Source organism: Trachurus japonicus, chromosome 7 (assembly GCF_045865225.1).
Source record: "Trachurus japonicus isolate A0001 chromosome 7, Traja_1.0".
In the NCBI taxonomy this organism is placed as follows: Eukaryota; Metazoa; Chordata; class Actinopteri; order Carangiformes; family Carangidae; genus Trachurus; species Trachurus japonicus.
Window position 1 is genome coordinate 3615098 of NC_140913.1, and position 22319 is coordinate 3637416.

At 42.3% G+C, this 22319-nt stretch overlaps 1 protein-coding gene across 2 annotated transcripts in view; it reads right to left on the reverse strand.

Annotated features, from left to right (window-relative positions):
* Positions 1-11716: 11716 nt before the first annotated feature.
* LOC146984018 (uncharacterized) overlaps positions 11717-22319 on the reverse strand; it is a 68820-nt gene continuing 58217 nt past the window's right edge. For both annotated transcript variants that reach the window (XM_085780839.1, XM_085780840.1), the window contains 5 exons: positions 16651-16801; positions 15540-15607; positions 15334-15443; positions 13952-14043; positions 11717-12373 (listed from right to left, as the gene is read on the reverse strand). In XM_085780839.1, coding sequence (XP_085636965.1) covers positions 11874-12373; positions 13952-14043; positions 15334-15443; positions 15540-15607; positions 16651-16801 — 921 coding nt within the window. In that variant the 3' untranslated portion in view covers positions 11717-11873. The remainder of the gene's footprint in view (positions 12374-13951; positions 14044-15333; positions 15444-15539; positions 15608-16650; positions 16802-22319) is intronic.

Genomic DNA, 22319 nt, shown 5'->3' on the forward strand with positions numbered 1-22319 from the left:
AAGACTTTTGTTGGTTTGTTAACACAGGAAGTCACATATGTGTGTGGCTGTAGCGATGTGATAGCTACTGTTCAGTTCGAGCATGGGGCAGTTAAAGGAATAGTTCACCAAAAAATGAAATTTAGTCATTATTGACTCACCCTCATGCTGATGAATACTAATACTAATACTAATAATACGAGTAGTTTTTTATTCCTCAAAGTGCATCTGAGACCCGGGAGGCCGGTTCATAGTCCAACGAAAACTTTATATAAGAGTAATAGGGCCCGACACAAAAACATCCTTAAAACTACACAAAAACCATTTAATATTCCTCCACACTGCTCATCCACTGCAATCCAAGTGTCCTGAAGGGAGATAGTCCAGAGTTTACCCGAAACGACGTCATTTAGGCAAGTCCGGTCACATCCGCGTCGTTTTGAGTAAACTCTGATCTATATCCCTTCAGAACACTTGGATTGCTGCGGACGAGCATGTGTGAACGCGAGAGCGCGCCCCAGGCAAATTCCTTCCACCTAGCATCTCTTGGCTGAAAACTCTAGCTCTAGTCTCTGCGGCACTGTGACCCCCAATTTCCCACTGGATCCATCTCCGCTCCTTTTTGACTCGGTTGTGAAAGCCACAGTAATCACACCCATCCGATGCGCCTCCAGTCCGTCATAGCTCCTATTTTTCCTGGACGACAGAGCCGTCACGCATCAATCCACGTTGATTATATTGCCCCACACAGGAATTCAAACGCATTGAGGGTCCGGTAAATTTCAAAATCAAACACAACAACAAACTTTCCGATAAATAATCACTTTGTCAATATTATTATTATTATCACCTGCTGGCACATGTAACAACTCATCAATCAATCAGAGTGACCTTAAGGCTCACAGGACGTCATGGATGAAAAAATATTAATCAAGGAGGTGGAAAACCACAATATTTTATGATACAACTGTTCTACAAGAACACAAACTGAATGTGAAAAAAATACCACAGAGTAAGTAGCCTGACAAAAAATCAACCCCAGAAAGACAAAGGGATCTGTTTTTACATTTTAATCTCAGGTCTCCAGCTGCTCCAACTGGCCACCAGAGACGGATCGGAGCCGCGACGCATGAGCGTTTGATACGTCAAACGGAGCTAAACCGCATCTGAGTCAGAACGGAGCGGAGACGGATCCAGTAATTGGTGATGACACAATCGCACACCATAACCGATAAGACTACACAAATATACACATGGTAACAATACATCATAAATAACGTTATCCACCACTCCATGGATTGATTTCTCACAGGCTTCATTGAAAATAAATGCACATGGAGGAGAGGAGGGTTAGCAACACAGAGGAGGAGAGACCAGACCTGGATATCCCTCTCTCGGGAGCGTACCTACAGTATGTTCCCCGGGTTCTATTCCCTTTTTGAAAAAGGGTCCTATGTTCCCCGCTGTTGCCAGTTGATGGACTCTCTCTACCTATCTGGACTCTATCAATCTGGCCTGTCTAGCCTCTACCTGGTCTTTTTACTAAACTTAACCAACTCCTTTCTTCATTGCCTAAACCCAACCAATGGGACAATTCCACTTCTCACTCAAAAATAGGCAAAAATATGCCAAGTCACAACCAAGGGAGCAGTTGTTGGTCTGAGAAGTGAAGTCACTTCCGCGTTCAAAAAACTGCAATCCCCCCGGCTTCCTCTGGGGGCTGGTGTCAGAAAGCAGCATTCTCCATAGACCCCCATGTTAAAATCACCGACTTCACATCCTCAATGAACATGATCAAAGCCTGGTGTCAGAACGTTTTTTGGTCTCAATCGATAGTTTCTACCTCCGTACACACTCTGAGGGGGGTGAATTTTTTTAAACTCTACCGTTTTACTGTTATTAGGTTAAAACTATGGCCAATTAGGGCGCGGAAACGTTGAGTGACAGGTCCGGAGCGGTCCGGAGACGGCCGGCCAATCCAACATGGCGCTGTTCAGGCCGCCATATTTGAGTCACAAAAACGACTCCCCAAACCAATGGGGGACGTCACGGATGCTACGTCCATTCTTTTTACAGTCTATGCTAAGCATGTTGTGGTATGTAAAGAGGAATGTGCAATAATGAGTGTGTTGCTGAATGTAAAGAGGAATGTGCAATAATGTTGCTGTAGCAAGGGGTCAGATGGGCATCATGTTATTATTACTATTGTCTTTTTATTTTATATGTATAGGTGATTTCAGGACATTGTGGGGGGGGCGTGCAAGGAGCTGGGGGATATGATGATGTGTTTGTTTATGGTCTTAGATGTATTGTTTTGTGTATATGTGTTCATGGCGCCTGGAGTCTCTGGTCTGTCCAGGACGAATTTCTCCCAAGGGAGACAATAAAGACAAACTAAAAACTAAACTAAATCTATGGTCACAACTCAACTTCCAGGTATGGGTACAAAAATTGCAGGTTCTCTGGGTCCTTTTGGGGAAATGCGGGGAACATAGGAGCCTTTTTTAGAAAAAGGGTTCTATGTTCCCCGGCTCCATACAAAGTGGGGAACATAGGGATGATCTGTAAACTGTCTTGTCTGTAACAACATCTATTGCACGTCTGTCCGTCCTGGGTGAGGGATCCCTCCTCTGTTGCTCACCCTGAGGTTTCTCCCATTTTTCCCTGTTACTGTAAAAAGGTTTTCCATGGAGTTTTTCCTCAGTGGATGTGAGGGTCTAAGGACAGAGGATGTTGTTATGATGCCATGTAAAGCCCTTTGAGACAAACTGTTTGTAAAAACGGGCTATACTAATAAAATTGCCTTGCCATCCCTCTCTCTCTCTCTGCTGTTTTCTCTTCCTGTCACTGCTGCTGACAGCACTTTAATAGTAAATCTGCATTAAAAGAAGAAGTAGTTATTTTCCAAACACAGCAGCTATAGTACATTTTCATTTGAAATGCTTTAGTGCTGCGGTACCTTTTTAGTACAGGTGTACCTAACCAGCTTAATTCACACACACCCACGCACGCTCAGAAACAGATATACACAGCCAGACTCTGCCCCCCCCCCCCCCCACACACACACTCTATCACACACACACACACACACAGCTAGACCCTTCACTCACACTCACTGACACTATGCACACCTACACAACCAGACTATCACACACACACGCACACACACACACACCCAACACACACATATCCATACTCTCTTTCTCTCTCACATGCGCACACAAACACACACCTAATTCACGCGTTTACCCGCACACACCCACTCCAATCCAGACTGACACACATAGGCCTGCATGCACACACTCTCACAAACACACAGCCAGACTCGATCTCACACTTCCTCGCAGGCGCAGACACATACACACAGCCAAGCTCTCTTTCTCACACACACACACACACCTGCGCACACCCACACATCACACCCATCTGAATGTTGCTGACCTGATGGATGCAGACTGAGGATTCCCCCAGCTGACTCAGGTTCTTCCTTTAGTGGTGTTGTGTGTTGTGTTTGATCTCAGGATCTGAGTGCTGATTGGTCAGATTTAGTTGTTTTGTATTTTACTGTATACCACCCAGTGAGCTGAGGGCTGCAGTTATGTTCCTAATATTTAACTTTTCCTTAGGTTTGTTAAAGGATAATTACCGTTTTTTACCATCTGGACCTTATTTCTAGCATAAAATATGATCATTTATTCACCCAGATAACTTTGGTGTCATTACAAGTCGTTCAGACGAAATTAGATCCAGCCGAGAGCCGCGTATACAGTAGGTTGACCTACTGACCTCTGACCTGGATGATGTCATCTCTCTTCCTTTGTTCCTAATAGCACCTCAAGAAGACCAACCGTTTGAAACGTTGTGTGTGCAAATAAAGTCATCTTTTTGTGGCTACCAGGGTGCGGGCATACCCCCTCTCTTTTTTCAAGGGGAAAAAAAAGCCTGGAAATATCAGATCTGTCTGTTTTGTTTTTTTGTTTTTTTTTTACAGCAGACATATTGGCAGATACCTGATTCCTATCTGATTTTTTCACCATATGAAGGAGGCCTCAATCCGATCTGACATTATCCAATTTCATGCGTACTTTGCCTGTGTACACGCCCATGTTACTGATCTGTGCCACTGGAGAGGAAAATATTCAGAATTGTGTCACATGTAGTGTAAAGACGGCCTAATATTCTCATTCCAACTCCTAGGTTAAAGCTAATAGCAGAAGTGACACATGTTTTGTCTTTGCAGTTGAAGGACTTTCAATGTTTAAGTAAGTTTGGAAATCAGCAACTCATTAAAAGTCCTGCAGTGACCCCGTCATTGTGAAGCTCCCTCTGCAGTGAACGCACAGTCAACCACTGCACCACTGTCCAGGCCTCTGGTGACCACGGTACCAACAACCTTTCCTCAGGCAGCGTGTGTCTGTGTCCGTGTCCGTGTGTGTGTGTGGAGTGAGATGCAGAGTACAAGAGGACGAGAGCGAGGACAAGATCAAAGAAGACCAGAGTGAGAGAAGAACAGAAAGAAAAAGAAAAAAGGGAGAGAAAGTTAAAGAGAGAAACTAAGAAATGGAGAAAAAAAAAGTCACTGAAGCCAGAGACAATGAGTTGTGACGTGGCCTCTGGCTGCCCCCTCTCTGTGTCTTTGGTTCCCTCTCCATCCCTCTGTCATCTCTTTCTCTTCTCATGCACCATTATACCTCCTTCCTTTCTGTTACTCTCTCTTTGCCCTCTTGTGTTGCAGGTGATATAAATACAGCAACCTTCAGGAGAAGCTGTGGGAGCAAACAGCAACATTTTGTAAATGTGGTGCAATAAAATGTTTTTCTATTCGTCAGTGCTCTTGTCAGTTTGTTTGTGTTGTAAAACTGGAACCACGTTAAGTTCTTATTAAAAAATATATTTTATCTAATCATCACTTAATGGTGTTAATAAGGACTCTCTTCTTTCTCCTCTGCCTTAAAATGCGACCAATATTCTATGCATCTCTAAAAATGTTTTACAAAACAAATTGCTTGACATATTTCCTCTCGGTAGGCAAACTCTGCACATGTTACAGTATATAAGCGTGTAAGCAAAGCAGGTGTAAATGCAGAAATAAGATATGAGTCACTTCTGATCGAACATGTAAACAGACAGTCAAGAAAAATCGGATATAGGCAACAAATCGGAATCGGTAAAAGTGTCCGGAAATATTTTTTTAATTTTTACAAATGAACTAAACATAGGCTACATCTCTCAACAAGTCCTCCAGCTAGAAGCAAAAGGTTTTTTTGTTTTTTTACTTTCTCATGAGTGTTTCCTGAAACACTGCCGCTACAGTGTCTCACACCATAAACCTCAGTTATCGTTGTTACCATGACGAACACAGCAGCTGTTCTGGTGTGCCAGTTGTTGCCATGCTTAATTAAATAATGTTAAAGGATAATTACCGTTTTTTACAATCTGGACCTTATTTCTAGCATAAAATACGATCATTTACTCACCCAGAAACTTTGGTGTCATTACAAGTCGTTCCGACTAAATTAGATCCAGTCGAGAGCAGCGTATATCTGTATAATGCGAGTGCATGGGGCAGCAGAATGCAGCCTCTAAATAACACATTATCCGCCGCGAAACTCATTAATTTCACTATATTCTGTTATCAACATCCGGGGTCTGTAGGTTGACCTACTGACCTCTGACCTGGATGATGTCATCTCTGAGCGCTGCCCGGCTCATTCTGATAATAATGATTCCACTTCGGCATTTGGGTCCATTTTTAGTGCAACTAGCCAGAGCTTTAGTGAGTCCAGGTCAGAGGTCAGTAGGTCAACCTACTGACCCTGGATGTTGATAACAGCTAACCCCGGACTCAGAGGGAATAGCACTAGTGTATCATAACTAAATATTGGTGAAATGAATTTCGTCAGAACGACTTGTAATGACACCAAAGTTATCTGGGTGAGTAAATTATCGTATTTTATGCTAAAAATAAGGTCCAGATTGTAAAAAATGGTAATTATCGTTTAATGGTCTTCACATGACCCAGAGAGTCAACCTATCATCATTTTTCATTGGAGCAGTTCTGATTCTATTTTTTTCCAAAAATGATAGATTATGATTATACTTGGCATACTGGCAAATACTAAGTACCATCTAATACCAGAATTTGCAGGTGTGATAGATTCTGGACACTGCTACGGCCTCAGAACCAGCTTCACTGTGGTCAGAACCTCAGAGCAGCTCGTCTAGAATGAGCTTAATAAACGGTGCAGTGACTGTGGACATCTTCCTCTCCAAACCACTTCAGACTGTCTCCCTCTGTCAGCAACACACAACAGCACAAACAGCACCAGACAGTGATGGAGGGAGAGATAAGAGGGCGATGCACAAGAGAGAAATATAATGAGACAAGATCATTTTAATACAAGAACGGAAATGCTGTTTAGCTGCAGGGAAGACACACACACACGCAGCCAGCCTCTCAGTGTTCAGTTTTGCAGTAAGTGTTCCACCAGAAATAGCTTGAGAGCTGTAAGAGCAGTTAGCAATGAATATTTCAACTATTCTCTTGCCGTCTCTTTAAATTTCCCCTCTCTCCTCCAGGTTTGCAATTTCTCCTTTTCTATTTTTCACCTCTCTTTAAACTTTTAATCCTCTCTTTTAACCAGTCTGAGTGCCTCATAACACCCTCCTCCCCCTCCTCCCCTCCCTCTTCCGCTCCCTTTCCTTTCCATGGCTGAGGAAACCCAAACACGACATTCAGATAAATGTGAAACCATGTTAGTAAAAACCACCAACAGCCTCAATACACTTAGACAAGATATGATATGAATGAATGAGATGAGATGACAAGGAGAGGCTGGGCAATAAAGCTTAAAGATATTCATTCATTTTTCATTTTATTTTTTCATATCAAACTACACTGATCAGTTCTAACATTCTGACCACCTGCCTCTGACGGCTTTCTATCAGAACCAGCATGAATGTGTACAGCAATCTGAGCAGCAGTAGCTGGTCTGTTGGATGGGAGCACACGTGTACAATGAGCCTGTGGCCGCTTCGCTACTGTTCCTTCCTTGGACCAACTTCTGATAGATCCTGACCACTGCAGACCAGGATCAGCCCACAAGAGCTGCAGCTTTTCACATGCAACATTTTCCTGCTTCTAACACATCAACTTTGAGGACAACATGTTCACTTGCTGCTTAATATCCCACCGACGATGAGGCGTTATTCATTTCAGCTGTCAGTGGACACAATGTCAGGTCTGATCAGTGTATATTTATCATTTATTCAATGATCTTTCTTTTCCCTTAGAAAAAAGACTCACTTTTAATTTATCAATGCAAAAGCAAACTCAGTTTCACTTTTGAGGTCAAAGTGCAAACTTCAACTCTGTCTTTGAATGTACACAATGCAGTTTGTGTGTGGGGGGGTCGAGCAGTGCAGTGGTAATGTCCATAATATCTCAGACTCTATTTTTGTAAAGAAATCTTCACAACAAGGAAAAAGTGTTTGTTTCTGTGGCGAGGAGAGCAGGCGCTCTGTGAACGGATAGTAATGTCTTTCCAGGATGTTTCAGAGTTCGGCTGTCTGAGGTGATGACTACATGCAAAAACACAAAGTTTATACAGTTTATACTGTAGCCTACACTATATGAGTTCAGTGGTGTCTCTAAGGATTCCAGTCATGTACCATATATTTCAGTGGTTCTCACCTGGTGGGTCGGGACCCAAAAGTGGGTCTAGACCCGTTCTGGATGGGTCGCGGACAGCTGGTCAAAAAAGTAAATAATATTTAATGCACATCTGATGTTGGACATGTCTTTTATTTTGAAAAATAACTTATTTTGAAAGGCACGCGTCACATGAACACATGCAATTGTAATGGTCCTCCTCACTTTCTGATTATTTGCTCTGAATGCAAAGATATCAGTTTCTTATTAATGTGGCCTGAATGCAGTGAAAATACCTTGTTTTGTGGGTCTTTATTTTGTGCAATTTGATATTTATTCACTTTAGTGAACATGCTCTGAATGCAGAGATGCATTAGAAGTCAAATATATCGTTTTGTTGGTCTCCATTTTGTGCAGTTTGATATTTTTTTATTCACTTCCGTACATGCAGTTGTCATGGTAACTCCTCAGTTTCATTCATGTGCTCTGAATTGCACTTTGCTCAATAAAGAGCAAAATGAGTTTTTAAAGGCTTTAAAAAAAAAATCTTGGTTTGAATTCTATAAAAGTGGGTTGCGACTTAATGACCATGGGAACATGTGGAGCCCAGAGTGAGACTAGTTGAGAACCCCTGATATATTTGATTGTTTTTTGAGTGTTGGTTGTGGTTAAAAGAATTGCCCCCATAGGTTAGCGTTGTGGCTATCCCTAGCGCCGGGTAGCCATGGTGTAACTCCGGTTTGCCTGCATCAATTTTAGTCGCGTTTTTTGCTCCAACCAACACTGGGTGACCATCAGGACAACGATTTAGGGTTCAAAAATGACCGGAATTCTCCTTTAAGTGATATGCAGCGACTTTCCCACCAACCTTCTCATCCTATGTGATGTGACAGGAAGTGATTCAGCTGCCGTTAGCTTCTTGTTAGCGAGTGTTTGGGAGCTGTCGTGTCTCTGGTGCATCTCACTTTCTCCCACTCAGCTGCTGCCTCTGTCTGAGCTGTTGAAATGAACGGTCCTGCTGCTGCCTTCACTCAGCAGCCTGCAGACAGCGGCGTGTTCCAGGTCTGACGCTGCAAAACCCAGAACTAGTTCCAGACAACTGGTGGGACTGAGACTTTTTTGGGGGGAGGAGGAGGGAAAATCAACCTCAAACTAGGGATGTCACGATTACTTGTTTTCACAATTAATCGCGGTATTAAACGCAACAATTAATTAATCGTAAAGATTCCTAAATACCCAAAAAAGATTATGTCGGAACCATATCGGCAGATGTGCGCCAGAATAAAGGTAAATGTTTAGATACTGGTCCATTTAACCAACGTAACATTGAATTGGTAGGAATTTAAATGTTAGCATGTCATTTGTATAAAATAAAAAAATAAAACAAAAAATGATTAAAATAAACGTAAACATTTGGTATAGATGACAATTTATGACCTGAATATTTCAAACGCTTCCCCTGAGGGGTTAATGATTGGTCATATATTATTAGATACTTTAAATATTTTGTGTAAATAATGAGTAATGTAATTATATTTTGACTAAATTAATTAATGCATAATAATCGTGATAATCGTAACACCGTGATTATTTCTTTGACAATAATCGTACCAAGAAAATTTCCTATCGTGACATCCCTACCTCAAACACAAGCAGGAATTAATCAATAAAATCTATTTTTTGCTCAAAAAGATACAAAAATTGGCTTTTTTTTTTTTTTTTAATCCTATCATGAGATTTTGAATTACAGTAATTATTTTAGTATCTAATTATTACAGTGGTTTGTGTTAGAGATAAAATCTTGAGATCAAATAATATTTTCAGACTGATATTCTCAATGTCAAGATCATTCAAATTTGCAGTTCTCAGATTAAGTAAATACACTGTGGCTAGTTTTGAGTAAAAAAAAAAAAGAAAAGGAGAAAAGACTAATTGTAGTCAAATGTATTATAATCTGTACAAATCAGTATAAATTGAAACAAAGAATGACACATACAGTATGATGTCAAAAAGGAGAAATAAGGTTTATTTCATTATTAATCTTATATACAGACATTTACAGCAATCTTTGCTAAAGTTATGAAGATAGTTATGGTAATATCCTCCTGACTATAAGACAGTGTAACAGAGATATGATATTATTAGGGACTCTGTCCAGTTGTAGTTCCAGTCTGAGAGTATACAGAGTGTACAGTAGATATATATTTGTGAAAGTCATCAGAGAAGAAGCAGGGTCGTCAGTTTGAAACACAGTCATTTCTCCTGCATTCACCAAACACTAAGAGCACAATTAAAAAAATATCTCCCACTCCTTTGGTTCGACTTGGTATTTACAGTGGTTTGTAACCACGTGAGATGAAACTGTGTGTGTAGATCTTAATGCCGCTGTCACCCTGCAGATACTAATGATCCACTGCCAGATCTGAGACGGCCTCTATCCCCAGCACAAAGGAAGTACAGCTCTGTTTGAGTAATGTTCATGGAGCTCTATCCAAATCAAAAATGTTAAAGGGATAGTTCAACATTTTGGCAAATTGGCCCATTGCCAAAATCCCTATGGTCTTAGCAGTTGGTTCATTACCTTTATTTGTTGGTGCAAGCTGTTTTTCTGGTGGAGCAGAGCCGTGAGCTGCTCAGAGCTACACTACGGAGGCTAATGGAATTTCTTGGTTTTCCTCATCAAACTCATCAAATACACAATCCAACAACTCCAAAACGCTCTGGTGGACAAGTTGTGACCTGCACATTCACCACGCTATGAGATAATAACACAACGTTACCACACAGAGTTGTTTTAGAGGGAAATACAGAGACTGCTTGCTGAAAAACTGTCCCTGAAGGCAACGCGCATCAGCTGTTTTGCATGAATTCACCTCAAAACAACTCTGTCTCGTAACGTTCTGTTATTATCTCATAGCGTGGTGAATGTACAGGTCACAACTTGTCCACGAAAGCGTTTTGGAGTTGTTGGATTGTGTAGGATTTGATGAGTTTGATGAGGGAAACCAAGAAATCCCATTAGCCTCTGTAGCGTAGCTCTGAGCAGCTCACGGCTCTGCTCCACCGTTCTAAAAATAGCTTGCACCGACAATTTAAGGTGACGAACCTACTGCTATGACTATAGGGATTATGGCAATGGGCCAATTTGCCAAAATGTTGAACTATCCCTTTAAAAGTCGTAAACCAATGCATTTGTGATGGAAACGACCAGAGCTGGACGCTTATTGTTTTCTGTCCAGCACGATATCTCCATAACCTGTCCAAATTTGGCACAAACATTCATTTGGACTCATTTGAACTGATTAGATTGACTCTGTGGTCAAAGGTCAAGGTTACAGTGACCTCACAAAAACATGTTTTAGCCGCATTACTTAAGACTTCATAGAAATTATGACAAAATTTCACACGGTTGTTAAAAATTTTATGACTCCGGTCGAACAGGGACGTAGCCTTCAACTAGCCTGAGGCAGACAGCCATGACGTGGTCATTTATTTTTTATTTTATTTTCTGGTTAAAGGTTTTGTGGCTAATCCGGGGGAAACAGCTAACCTGAGGTCAGACCTCTGAGCAACAACCCACCTCTGATTTTGTTTTATTCAAACAGAATATTTGTTTTCACAGCCTCCTCCTGACTTTGCCTCTGTTTTGTCTACATCCCCACACGTTTCCCTTTGCTCCCGTCGTGTTTACTACAACCGCTAGATGTGTCCTCGTTTCTCACGGGACAGTCTGACAGTGCAACATGTCAGAGGTGCTGCTTGGTGGACGGGGACAGGCTGGCTGTCTCCCCTGCTTCCTGTACTGTCTCGTCTCTCAATCATCTCATCAAATTGAATAAGGTCGGAATCATGTCGTGCTTCACTTCATAAACCTTGTGTTTATCCAAAAGAAGTCTGTGCCGTTTCTCGGTTGTCACCTGATGCCTGTGTGCTTCTTCTAAATGAGAACAATTAGATTTAGTAGCTGTCAGTGACTGCAACTCTGTGACAGTGAAGTGTTTTGTATTTCCAGACAGGTTGAAGCAGGTTATACGTGTTATTTGACCCAGATGTTACTCCAGACTACTTGCAGATGTTTTAAAAAAGGGCAGATGTTTGTTTCTGATGAGTGTGAATTATTAATTGACCCATTTGGCTCTGCAGGGGAGAGAGTTACCACGGGGCGGATTAACAAGGGGATGTGCAGTCGATGCGCGAGTGGTGAGGTGAGGTGAACATGGTGTCTCCTCTTTCCTTCTCCTCCTCACAGCCTCAGAGTCAGGATCCCAGTCAGACAGGCTACAAGGAGGAAAAGTGATGATACTAAACCAGTGGTGTTACTACCAGGCTGCTTGTGTGCTTTTCGCGTTACATCGTTTTCCCATTCGCTCTCCACCTTATCCACAGTTTCCTTTCTCTCCTCCTTCCTCTCCTCCTTCTCCTTTTGCTTCTCATTTTCCTTCTCCTCCTCCTTCTCCTTCTCCTTCTCCTGCTCCTGCTCCTTCTCCTTCTCATTCCCCTTGTCCATCTCCTCTCCAACATTGTCCTCCTCTCCCAGTGTTGCTGGTTCTCCAGCACTGGGTGTATCTGGGGCGGGGGTGTCTGTTAAATCACCGTCCTCAACCGCAGGCAGGGCATCAGTTGGTGTCGGAGAAAGAACAACCTCCCCATTGTCCTCCACTGCAGGCGGAAGGGAGGGATCAGACATGGGTGGAGGGGATGTCCACCAGTCTCCATCATCTCCCTCGTCCACAGTGTCAGCAACTAGAAACAATAAGGAAATCACTTTTTAAAACCTGTTCAGATTGTTTCTTGAAGACTGACAGAAAGGGACCATGATAATTAAGTTAAATACTACTTGGTCACATGTGACCAACATCACAATGTTTAATCCAACTAACAGCTGAAAACATTAAAGGCATAGTTCAACATTTTGGCAAATTGACTCATTTCCATATCCCTATAGTTTTAGGAGTAGGTTTGTTACGTTGAATTGTCTTTGCAAGCTGTTTTTAGATCTGCGGAGCAGAGCCGTGAGCTGTTCAGAGCTACGCTACGGAAGCTAATGGAATTTCTTGGTTTCCCTCATTAAACTCATCAAATACACAATCCAACAACTCCAAAACACTCTGGTGGACAAGTTGTGACCTGCACATTCACCACGCTATGAGATAACGGAAATAACGGAACGATACAAGATGGAGTTGTTTTCGAGGCAAATGCAGAGACTGCTTGTCAAAAAACTGCCCCCGACAAGAACGCACATCAGTGGTTTTGTTTCCGTATCGTAACATTCTGTTATTATCTCATAGCGTGGTGAATGTGCAGGTCACAACTTGTCCACCAGAGCGTTGTGGAGTTGTTGGATTGTGTATTTGATGAGTTTGATGAGGGAAACCAAGAAATCCCATTAGGCTCTGTAGCTCTGAGCAGCTCGCAGCTCTGCTCCACCGTTCTAAAAATAACTTGCACCGATAATTAAAGGTAACGCAAACCTACTGCTATGACTATAGGGATTATGGCAATGGGCCAATCTGCCAAAAGTCCTTTAAGATATACAGTGCTGTGAAAAAGTACTTGTCCCCTTCCTCATTTCTTACTTATTTGCCACGCATAAATGTATCATCAAACTTTTAATATTAAACAAAGATAACCCAATGCATAAAAGATTATTTCCTTTACTGTGTGAAAAAGGTTTTTTGTTTTGTTTTGTTTTTTAATTTCTTTAGATTGCAGCATGATGTGTTGCTTTTTGAGATCTCTCAGCCAACTTTTATTTGTCAGACAGGTTCTATTGTGGTGATTTCTTGATTCAACAGGTCTGGGTATAAATGGTGAAATTAACCTCAGCTTTCCAAAGAAATTATTAAGTTACTTCATGATTTAACAAGAGGGGAATTACTTTTTCACACAGGACCAGGTAGGTTTGGATAGCTTTTTTTCCCCCTTAATAAAAAAAATCATCATTTAAACTGCATTTTTTTATTTACCTGGTTTATCTTTTTCTAATATTAAAATTTGTTTGATGATCCTAAATATTTAAGGGGGACAAGTAAGAAATCAGGAAGGGGGCAAATACTTGTTCATGGCACTCAGAGCTCTGCTGTTTCACACAACTTTATGGGACTGATTCACAGCCAGGGTGGCAAGTGACTGCAGATTACTGCAGTGAACAAGCTGCTTAGTCATGAAATCTGCAGCAGTCTGGATCCTCGGGACCAGGGCCGGCACTAAACCCTGAACCATCTGATCCAAGCTGTGAGGCCTGAGGTTGAATGGATGTGCGTGAGCTGCTGAGTCACAGCAGCTCATGAGGAGGAGAGCGACAGAGAGGTGTCGTACCGCACATGTTGTTTTCACATTTCTGCAGGTTTTCGGGACATCTGGAACACCAGTCACCCTCCACATACGGCCTCACCTCTTCATAGTTCCCTCTGAGGACACACACACACACACACACACACATATATATAGATATACTGTACTCATGAACACATGCAGACTCACATATTTATAGTCTGATTCATTATTTGTTGTAAAGGCTCCTCCCAGTGACACAGGGAAGAATTATATTTCCACACCAACACCCTGTGAAGAAGATCAGTACTGACCACAAGAGGGAGCTGTTGTCCCACAGTAGCTGTGGTGGCAGTACTGTACACTGCAAAAACTCAAATATCTTACCAAGAATATTTGTCTTATTTCTAGTCAAAATGTCATTTCTAGTCAAAACTAATCTCATTATACTTAAAACAAGAAACATCATAATAAAGTAGCTTGTTTGTAGACACCTTTTTACTTATTTCAAGCATATTTTCACTTGAAATAAGTAGAAAAATGTGATAGTGAGGCAAGTTTTTCTTTTTTATTACAAGCTCAAAAAACTTCTTTCACTGGCAGATTCTTCAACTTATTTCAAGTGAAAATTAGTTAGAAACAAGTGAAAATGATCTAAAAACAAGTTCATTTTTAGGTGATGAGTCTTATTTTAAGTGGAAAGAGATTAGTTTTGACTAGAAATTAGACATTTTGACAAGAAAAGGGACAAATATTCTTGGAAAGATTTTGAGTTTTTGCAGTGTAGTGGTAACAGAGGTAATTGTAACTGTGGTAGTAACAGTGGCTATACTAACAGCAGTGGGAACACCAACAGTGGATTAGTAGTTTTAAAAGTTGTAGCATAGGTAGTGGTGGTGGTAGTCCTGTAGTAAAACAAGTAAATGTACTTCTTTACAGCTCAATACACTGCAAAAACTCAAAATCTTTCCAAGAATATTTGTCATATTTCTTGTCAAAATGTCTCATTTCTAATCAAAACTAATCTCTTTCCACTTTAAATAAGACTCATCACCTAAAAATGAACTTGTTTTTAGATTATTTCACTTGTTTCAAACTAATTTTCACTTGAAATAAGTTGAAGAATCTGCCAGTGAAAGAAGTTTTTTGAGCTTGTAATAAAAAAGAAAAACTTGCCCCACTATCACATTTTTCTACTTATTTCAAGTAAAAAAAAAAATGCTTGAAAGAAGTAAAAAGTGTCTAAAAACAAGCTCGTTTTTTTAATGTGATTTTACGTATAATGAGATTTGTTTTTACTAGAAATAAGACAAATATTCTTGGTAAGATATTGAGTTTTTGCAGTGTAGTAGCAGTTCTAAACAGTTGATCCTAGTAGAAGCAGTTCCCTACTAATGACAGTACTGTAGTAAAGTAGTTGTACTGACGCTGGGTAGTAGTTGCAGACAAGGAAGGAGACTCTCTCCCAGTCCAGTCCCTCCATGTTGTTGCATATATGGAAGGCACAGCCGACTCTGTGTGTGTCCGCCCACACCATCTAAGACACACACACACACAGTTCAAATTTAGCTAATCCAGCCCAGAGATAAATGTGTGTGTGTGTGTATAAATGTACAGTTGGAGTGTGTCTGACCTGTGTATAGTGTCCACACATCTTGTCTTCATCACAGCTGTTGTTTTGGTAGTCATAGTCCAGGTGCTCTAAAGGCATCAATCACATTATAATACATTAGTATAATGACATCAGCTCCTGCAGCCTTTAGAAATACTCCATCACAGTGAACCTGTAACAGCACAGACCTTTGTCAATGTGTGAATATTACAGATGCATTAAACCTGTATCTCAGGTCAAGCAGCATTTAAATGACGTATCAGTCCATGGTGGAAGTCAATTGAATGACTTAATGTACTAGTGCGTGGCTCCCGCTATAAAAAATAATTTATTCATCGATCATAGAGATGATGAATCATATGAGGTGTATTTCAGATTTTCAGCTAGTGGCTTTGGCTGTCAAATGGAAAGAGGAGGAATTCTTCCACCGTTAAATGTGTAGCTCAAACTGGCACTTGCAGTGCTTGAGTAACAGTTCTTGGATCAGAGTAGACGTCAGGTTGGACATTAGATGATGTCATATATGGAAAGACTGATAATGAGCTCTGCAGTTAGAAACCTGCACCACTGTTTTTGCTCTTTTGGGCCATAGTCTACATGCCTCTTAGCATTTCAGACATTTCAGGGACCCTAACATTGACAAATACTGTGGAAAAAACTATTCAAAGAAGCAAAGGGAGAATAAAACAAACCTGTTACACATCAGATTGCTGAAGGGCTTTTTCGCAGGAAATATTTTGACTTGGGAAATCACATGTGGTATCCATAACATCAACAATCATTCACTTGCAAGCAATGACAATGGGCCATCATGAGCAGAAATATGACCCTGAATGGAGAAACGCATCAATAATTTTAATAGCTACACTCGCGCTCTTCCAACAGTGATGCATCAAAACCACCTGCGTCCACATCCAGCAGTCCAGTGTTCCTTCTCCTTCAGCTCTGGGTTTGGCCTCCACCAGCTCCTGAAGGAAACATCTGGCTCTGTAGCTGCTAACTGCTCCACTAAGTTCACCAGCTGCTCTCTGACTGTGTCTGTCTGCAGTTTGCTAAGTAAAAAGCCAAGATATGTGACTTTCTATGAGGGAGGATGAGCTGCTTTAGAAACACAACCCTGTAACCAACTCACCCAGGAACCACTTCTCCAGAGCTTCTCTGAGGTCCAGAGGCCCGTCGCCGGCGAACAGATTCTCTCCGGTGTCCTCCAGCTCCGGGTTGTGGTTCCAGATGCATTTAGCGGCGTAGCCCTCTGCAAGCAACTTCAGGCTCGGGTCCCATTTCTGCACAGCACAAACTCGATCAGTCAAGATCTAGTGTGGACGACAGACTGACACATTTTAAAGAATCCTGTGGATCACGGGACGATACTAACATCCTAAAACTCAGTGTGTTAGAATGCTAACATTTACTCATTAGCACTATACACAAACAGGCTGATATCGTCTTTAAAGGGGACATTTTATTTAAATATCACTTTCTGAAGGCTCTTTCACATATATTTAGGTGTTTGTCTTGCCTTCTGGTCCCCAAAATGTGAGAATTGACAAAACAAATCTGTAATTTTCAGGCTCCCTAGATTGAAATCCATGTGGTTTTATGAGCTGTTCCCTCAGATGTCTTCCAATGATGTAACTAGCTTTTGAATTGGCATAACCCCACCCCTACCTGGTACCAGTAGAAGGGGCGGGGCAAGCAGTGACTGATTTGCATTTAAAGGGACAGACACTGAAACCAGCTGTTCTGAACAGGGCTGTTTAGAGAGGATGAAAAGAGCTGTGATGTTTGATCCTTGGGGGATTGTGTCACAGACATGTCTTTAAGACGCCTGGGAACTATTTTAATTTGTGGAAAGAGGGCAGAATATGTCTCCTTTAAAACACTATTTTTTTCAGTCAGCTTCTCATGACGGACAGGACTCATCTAGGAACCACTATTTTCTGCCAAAGTTGGAAAAAATTTTTTGGATGTATGACATGAATGATGTCTGTTCTTGTTGTCTCTGTGGACTTCTCACTGGTTTGAAGTAGGCAGGGCTCATTTTGGAAAAGGTGATGTCACAGACTCACAGCAGTCAATATCTGACGACATGAGTGGTTTGGTCACTGTCAACCAATCCGATCAAACCACACCTACACAGATTTTTTTTGTTTTTTGTTTTTTCCATTGATTCCTGTTGATAGTTGTGTTACAAAGAAATGCTGATGTAGCCTTGTTTCCATCAGCTTCAATCAAACTGGACAAATTTAATAAATGTTGGCGAGTGGACTGTGAATGTGTGAACCTTGAGTATTATAATCAAGTGCTCTTTATGTGCTCTTGAAGATGGTTTAGTGAAAGGGTGATGATTGGTCTTCTCTGTGGCAGGTTAACTGGAGGATGATGGGATGTTTCAAATCACATTAAGGAAACAAAACACAGGAACAGGAAAGTGAAGAGACATTTAGATTATTAAATGCACACTGTGTTTGACCCGGACTCTGAATCAGCCTGAGGTCAGGAAATCATAGGGCTGACATTCATCCAAAAGTATTTCATATGGACGGTTTGTTTTTGCTCTCTGTCCTGTTTCCTTTACATGCAGACAGGCATTTACTTTTGCAATGCGATGTCCTTGTCACCCACTTATCCCTGATGATGACCTCTGACCCTGACCACAGCATGAACCTGCCTGTCTGAGGTTCCTTTCCATCACACATGTGACTGTTTCCTCTTCAGAAAGTGAGAAACCAGTGAAAGATGGACCATGAGTCAGCAACAAACAAGTCTGTGTTCGAGTATCATGTTTGTTTCCCTCACAACCCATCACTGACTCATAGACAGTTCACATTAAGTCAATAATGGTCCAGATGCCTGGTACTGTTCTTTATAGGGTGGGAGTTTAGAGTTATATGCTTGCATTTATTATCAACCAGCAGCCAAACCTATAACTGTTTGGCTGCTTTATATTTCAGCAATATTCAGCTATTTCTATGTTGCCAGATTTAGTCCTGGGAGGATTTCATATGAGAAATGAACCACTTAGATTTAAGATAAGGGCAGCTTATCAAAAAAAAAAAATTCTCTGAGACATGGGGAGCTGTGAAGGAGATTTTAATGTTTTTATTTGTTGATCCTGTTAACTCATGTCTGACAAGCTGCCGGCTCGCTGCTGCAACGAGTGGCCAGCTCTCCAAGCACGGAGCTGCCCGCAGGACAGAAATGTCCACGCATCGTTATCACAGCAAGGGGCTGAACTCATTCATATTAGTATGTGAAACCTTTCTCCATCTGCAGAGTTCACAAAGTAGGGCAAAGGTTGGTTGCTACAGCAGCAAGTAACATGATGCAGCAAGGAAATATCAATGTTTCTGATTCTCATTTGAATAAGAAGCTCAAGAGTCATACTCTGCTTTTTTCTACTCTATGAAAGGTAAATATATACATACTCAATAAAGATGTATACACAGCATTAGGATAATAGTCAATAAAACAAGCAAAAAAATTGTTTGGGTTGTTCTAGGGGTGAGTAAGTTTCTCTCTTTACCAGTTCATGAGTTCTGGTGATTCTTTTCAGCTGCAGCTCAGACCAGCCTCTCCTCACTTTGAGATCAGGGAAATACATTATAGCTTCCATTAAGGCCCCGTTTACACAAAGCAAAAACTGTGATATTTCCCTGCATTTTGGCCTTTAGTTCACATGAAAACGGAGCTTCAAGTCACCAAAAATGATTATATCTGAAAACTCAGGCCAAAGTGGAGATTTCCTGTTTGCATGTAGACAGGAGGAGACAGAGTTTCAGGCTTCAGAGCGTCACAGTATGAGACGGTAAGTGTGCCACCTGTTTACTAAGGAACCTCGTGCCATCTCGGAAGGAACCTGAAGTAACTTGTGTCATTCGTTGTTGTGTTTTTTCCAGGATTCTGATTGGCTAGCATGGCTTTTTGCTTCTCATTACACTGCTGCCTATAGGTTTACCAGGCTCATAGTAGCCCTGAGTGGCACATTTATACAGGTTTGGTAAAATGAAGAATTTTTGAAAACACTCGAAGAAAAAAAAAAACGAAGAGGGGGAAATATCTGTTTTTGTAATTCCCAGCTCTGTGTAAATGTGGCCGTAGTTTGGGTACAAAAGTGTAGCCGATGTCAATCTGGCCCTCTGCGTTGTGTTTCGGTACGGACTGCCCCAGGTGGGGTTCGGGCGGCAATGCAAACCGTTGTGCCAAGAGGTCAATGACCGCTTTGCAGTCTGGTTTGCACATCCTTTATGGGTGCACCCGGACCCTCCGTTGCACAAGCAACTGTCATTTAAAGGGATAGTTCACTCAAAATTGAAATTTCTCATTATCTACTCACCCTCATGTGGACTAAGGGCTGGGAGAAGTTTCAGAGTCCTCCGTGGCTTCTCTGAGTTACAGGGGGTCTCGGCGTAGCAGTGCATGTCCATATAACGGTTGCAAATGGATACCAACTGTCTTTGTAACAAAAAGACACACCAAAAAACATCCAAATACCTCCATGCTGCTCGTATGTAATGTCCGTCTTGTATTGAAGCCCCGAAATGCGAAATTGTTCCAAAAAAAATTAAATAGGTCTGTATTTCAAGCTTGTTTGCAGTGGAAGCTCCTCTTCCTGGTCCATCCAAATATCGCGAGATTTGCGCCAGCGTCAGTGCGATTACTGACCCCGGCGCAAATCGCATTTTGCTTGCTTGTTTTTCGGAACAATTTCGCATTTCGGGGCTTCAATACAAGACGGACGTTACATACGAGCAGCATGGAGGTATTTGGATGTTTTTTGGTGTGTCTTTTTGTTACGAAGACAGTTGGTATCCATTTGCAACCGTTATATGGACATGCACTGCTACGCCGAGACCCCCTGTAACTCAGAGAAGCCACGGAGGACTCTGAAACTTCTCCCAGCCCTTAGTCCACATGAGGGGGAGGAGATAAAGAGTGCAATTTGAATTTTGGGTGAACTATTCTTTTAAGCCTCTGAGTCAGACGCTTTGACTGGCAGCCACCTGAGCCAATGGGAGAGTTCTATCCAGTGACGTGCCTTCAGATGTCACTAACAAAGGTGGTGAATGAGAATCACTGATCACTGATCAAAGTCTTTGACTCCCATGGACAAACACAATCATGTTCTCCAGTTTAACGAGGGAAAGCAGCATGCTGTTGTGATTTTTGGGAGTGACGTTCACTGACTGTCCTCCACTAATGTGTTTCCAATGAATGGCCATCAGCGAGGTGTTTTTACAGCTTGACGTCTTCAGTAGGAACCAGTCAGTGTCCGCAGAGCTGAGGCCTTATGGTTTGATGACGAGTGACGGATATCTGAAACTCTGTTGTCTCCATGTCGTGGTCCGAGGTGTCTCTGTTGCTATGATACTGAAAGAATAAGCAAGAGGACCCTGACTGAGTTTAATATTCCTGCGTGTGCGCGCGCATGTGTGCGTGTGTCTCTGTGTGTTGGTTTATTTGTCCGGCGATGACACACAACACAAACAATAGCCAGGGGTCTCCTTCACATTCCTCTCTCTCTCCACGCTCTCTCAACATCTGGTCTATGTTATAACTCTCAGGTCATGTACATGGTCATGTAGTAACAACACACACACACACACACACACACACACACACACACACTGCTTGACCACACTGGAGATCAACAGCTTATACTGATTGCTTGTATCTGTGCTGGTACATGTGTATGTTGCTGGTATGTCTATCAGACTGTATTTGAACTGGTCACACTCAACAAGTGTGGAAGTGCTTTAAAGGGATAGTTCACCCAAAATTGAAATTTCACTCATTATCTACTCACCCTCATGTCGACTAAGGGCTGGGAGAAGTTTCAGAGTTATCCGTGGATCTGAGTTATAGGGGGTCTCGGCGTAGCAGTGCATGTCAAATTTGGACGAACCAGGGTCCGTCCTCTTCCCAGTTCGTCCAATTTTGACGAACCGGGAAGAGGAGCTTCGAGAAGCTTCCGCTACAAAACAAGCTTGAAATATAGACTTATTTAATTTTTTTCGGGACAATTTCGCATTTCGGGGCTTCAATACAAGACGGACATTACATACGAGCAGCATGGAGGTATTTGGATGTTTTTTGGTGTGTCTTTTTGTTACGAAGACAGTTGGTATCCATTTGCAACCGTCATATGGACATGCACTGCTACGCCGAGACCCCCTGTAACTCAGAGAAGCCACGGAGGACTCTGAAACTTCTCCCAGCCCTTAGTCCACATGAGGGGGAGTAGATAATGAGTGAAATTTCAATTTTGGGTGAACTATCCCTTTAAGGGGCCGGTGCCGTGTGTTTTGGGTGGCAGCCGTGGGCGGGGGCCCCGGCGACCCAATCCCCGGACAACGACTCTGGCTTTAGGGACATGGAATGTCACCTCGCTGGGGGGGAAAGAGCCTGAGCTCGTGCGGGAGGCTGAGAGGTATCGACTAGAGATAGTCGGGCTCACCTCCACGCACAGCCTGGGCTCTGGAACCCAACTCCTTGAGAGAGGCTGGACTCTCTTCCACTCTGGAGTTGCCCATGGTGAGAGGCGGCGAGCTGGTGTGGGCTTGCTCATAGCCCCCCAGCTCAGCCGCCATGTGTTGGAGTTCTCCCCACTGAACGAGAGGGTCGTTTCCCTGCGCCTTCGGGTCGGGGATAGGTCTCTCACTGTTGTCTCGGCCTACGGGCCGAACGGCAGTGCAGAGTACCCGGCCTTCCTGGAGGCCCTGGGAGGGGTGCTGGAAAGTGCTCCAACCGGGGACTCCATCGTTCTGTTGGGGGACTTCAACGCTCACGTGGGCAGCGACA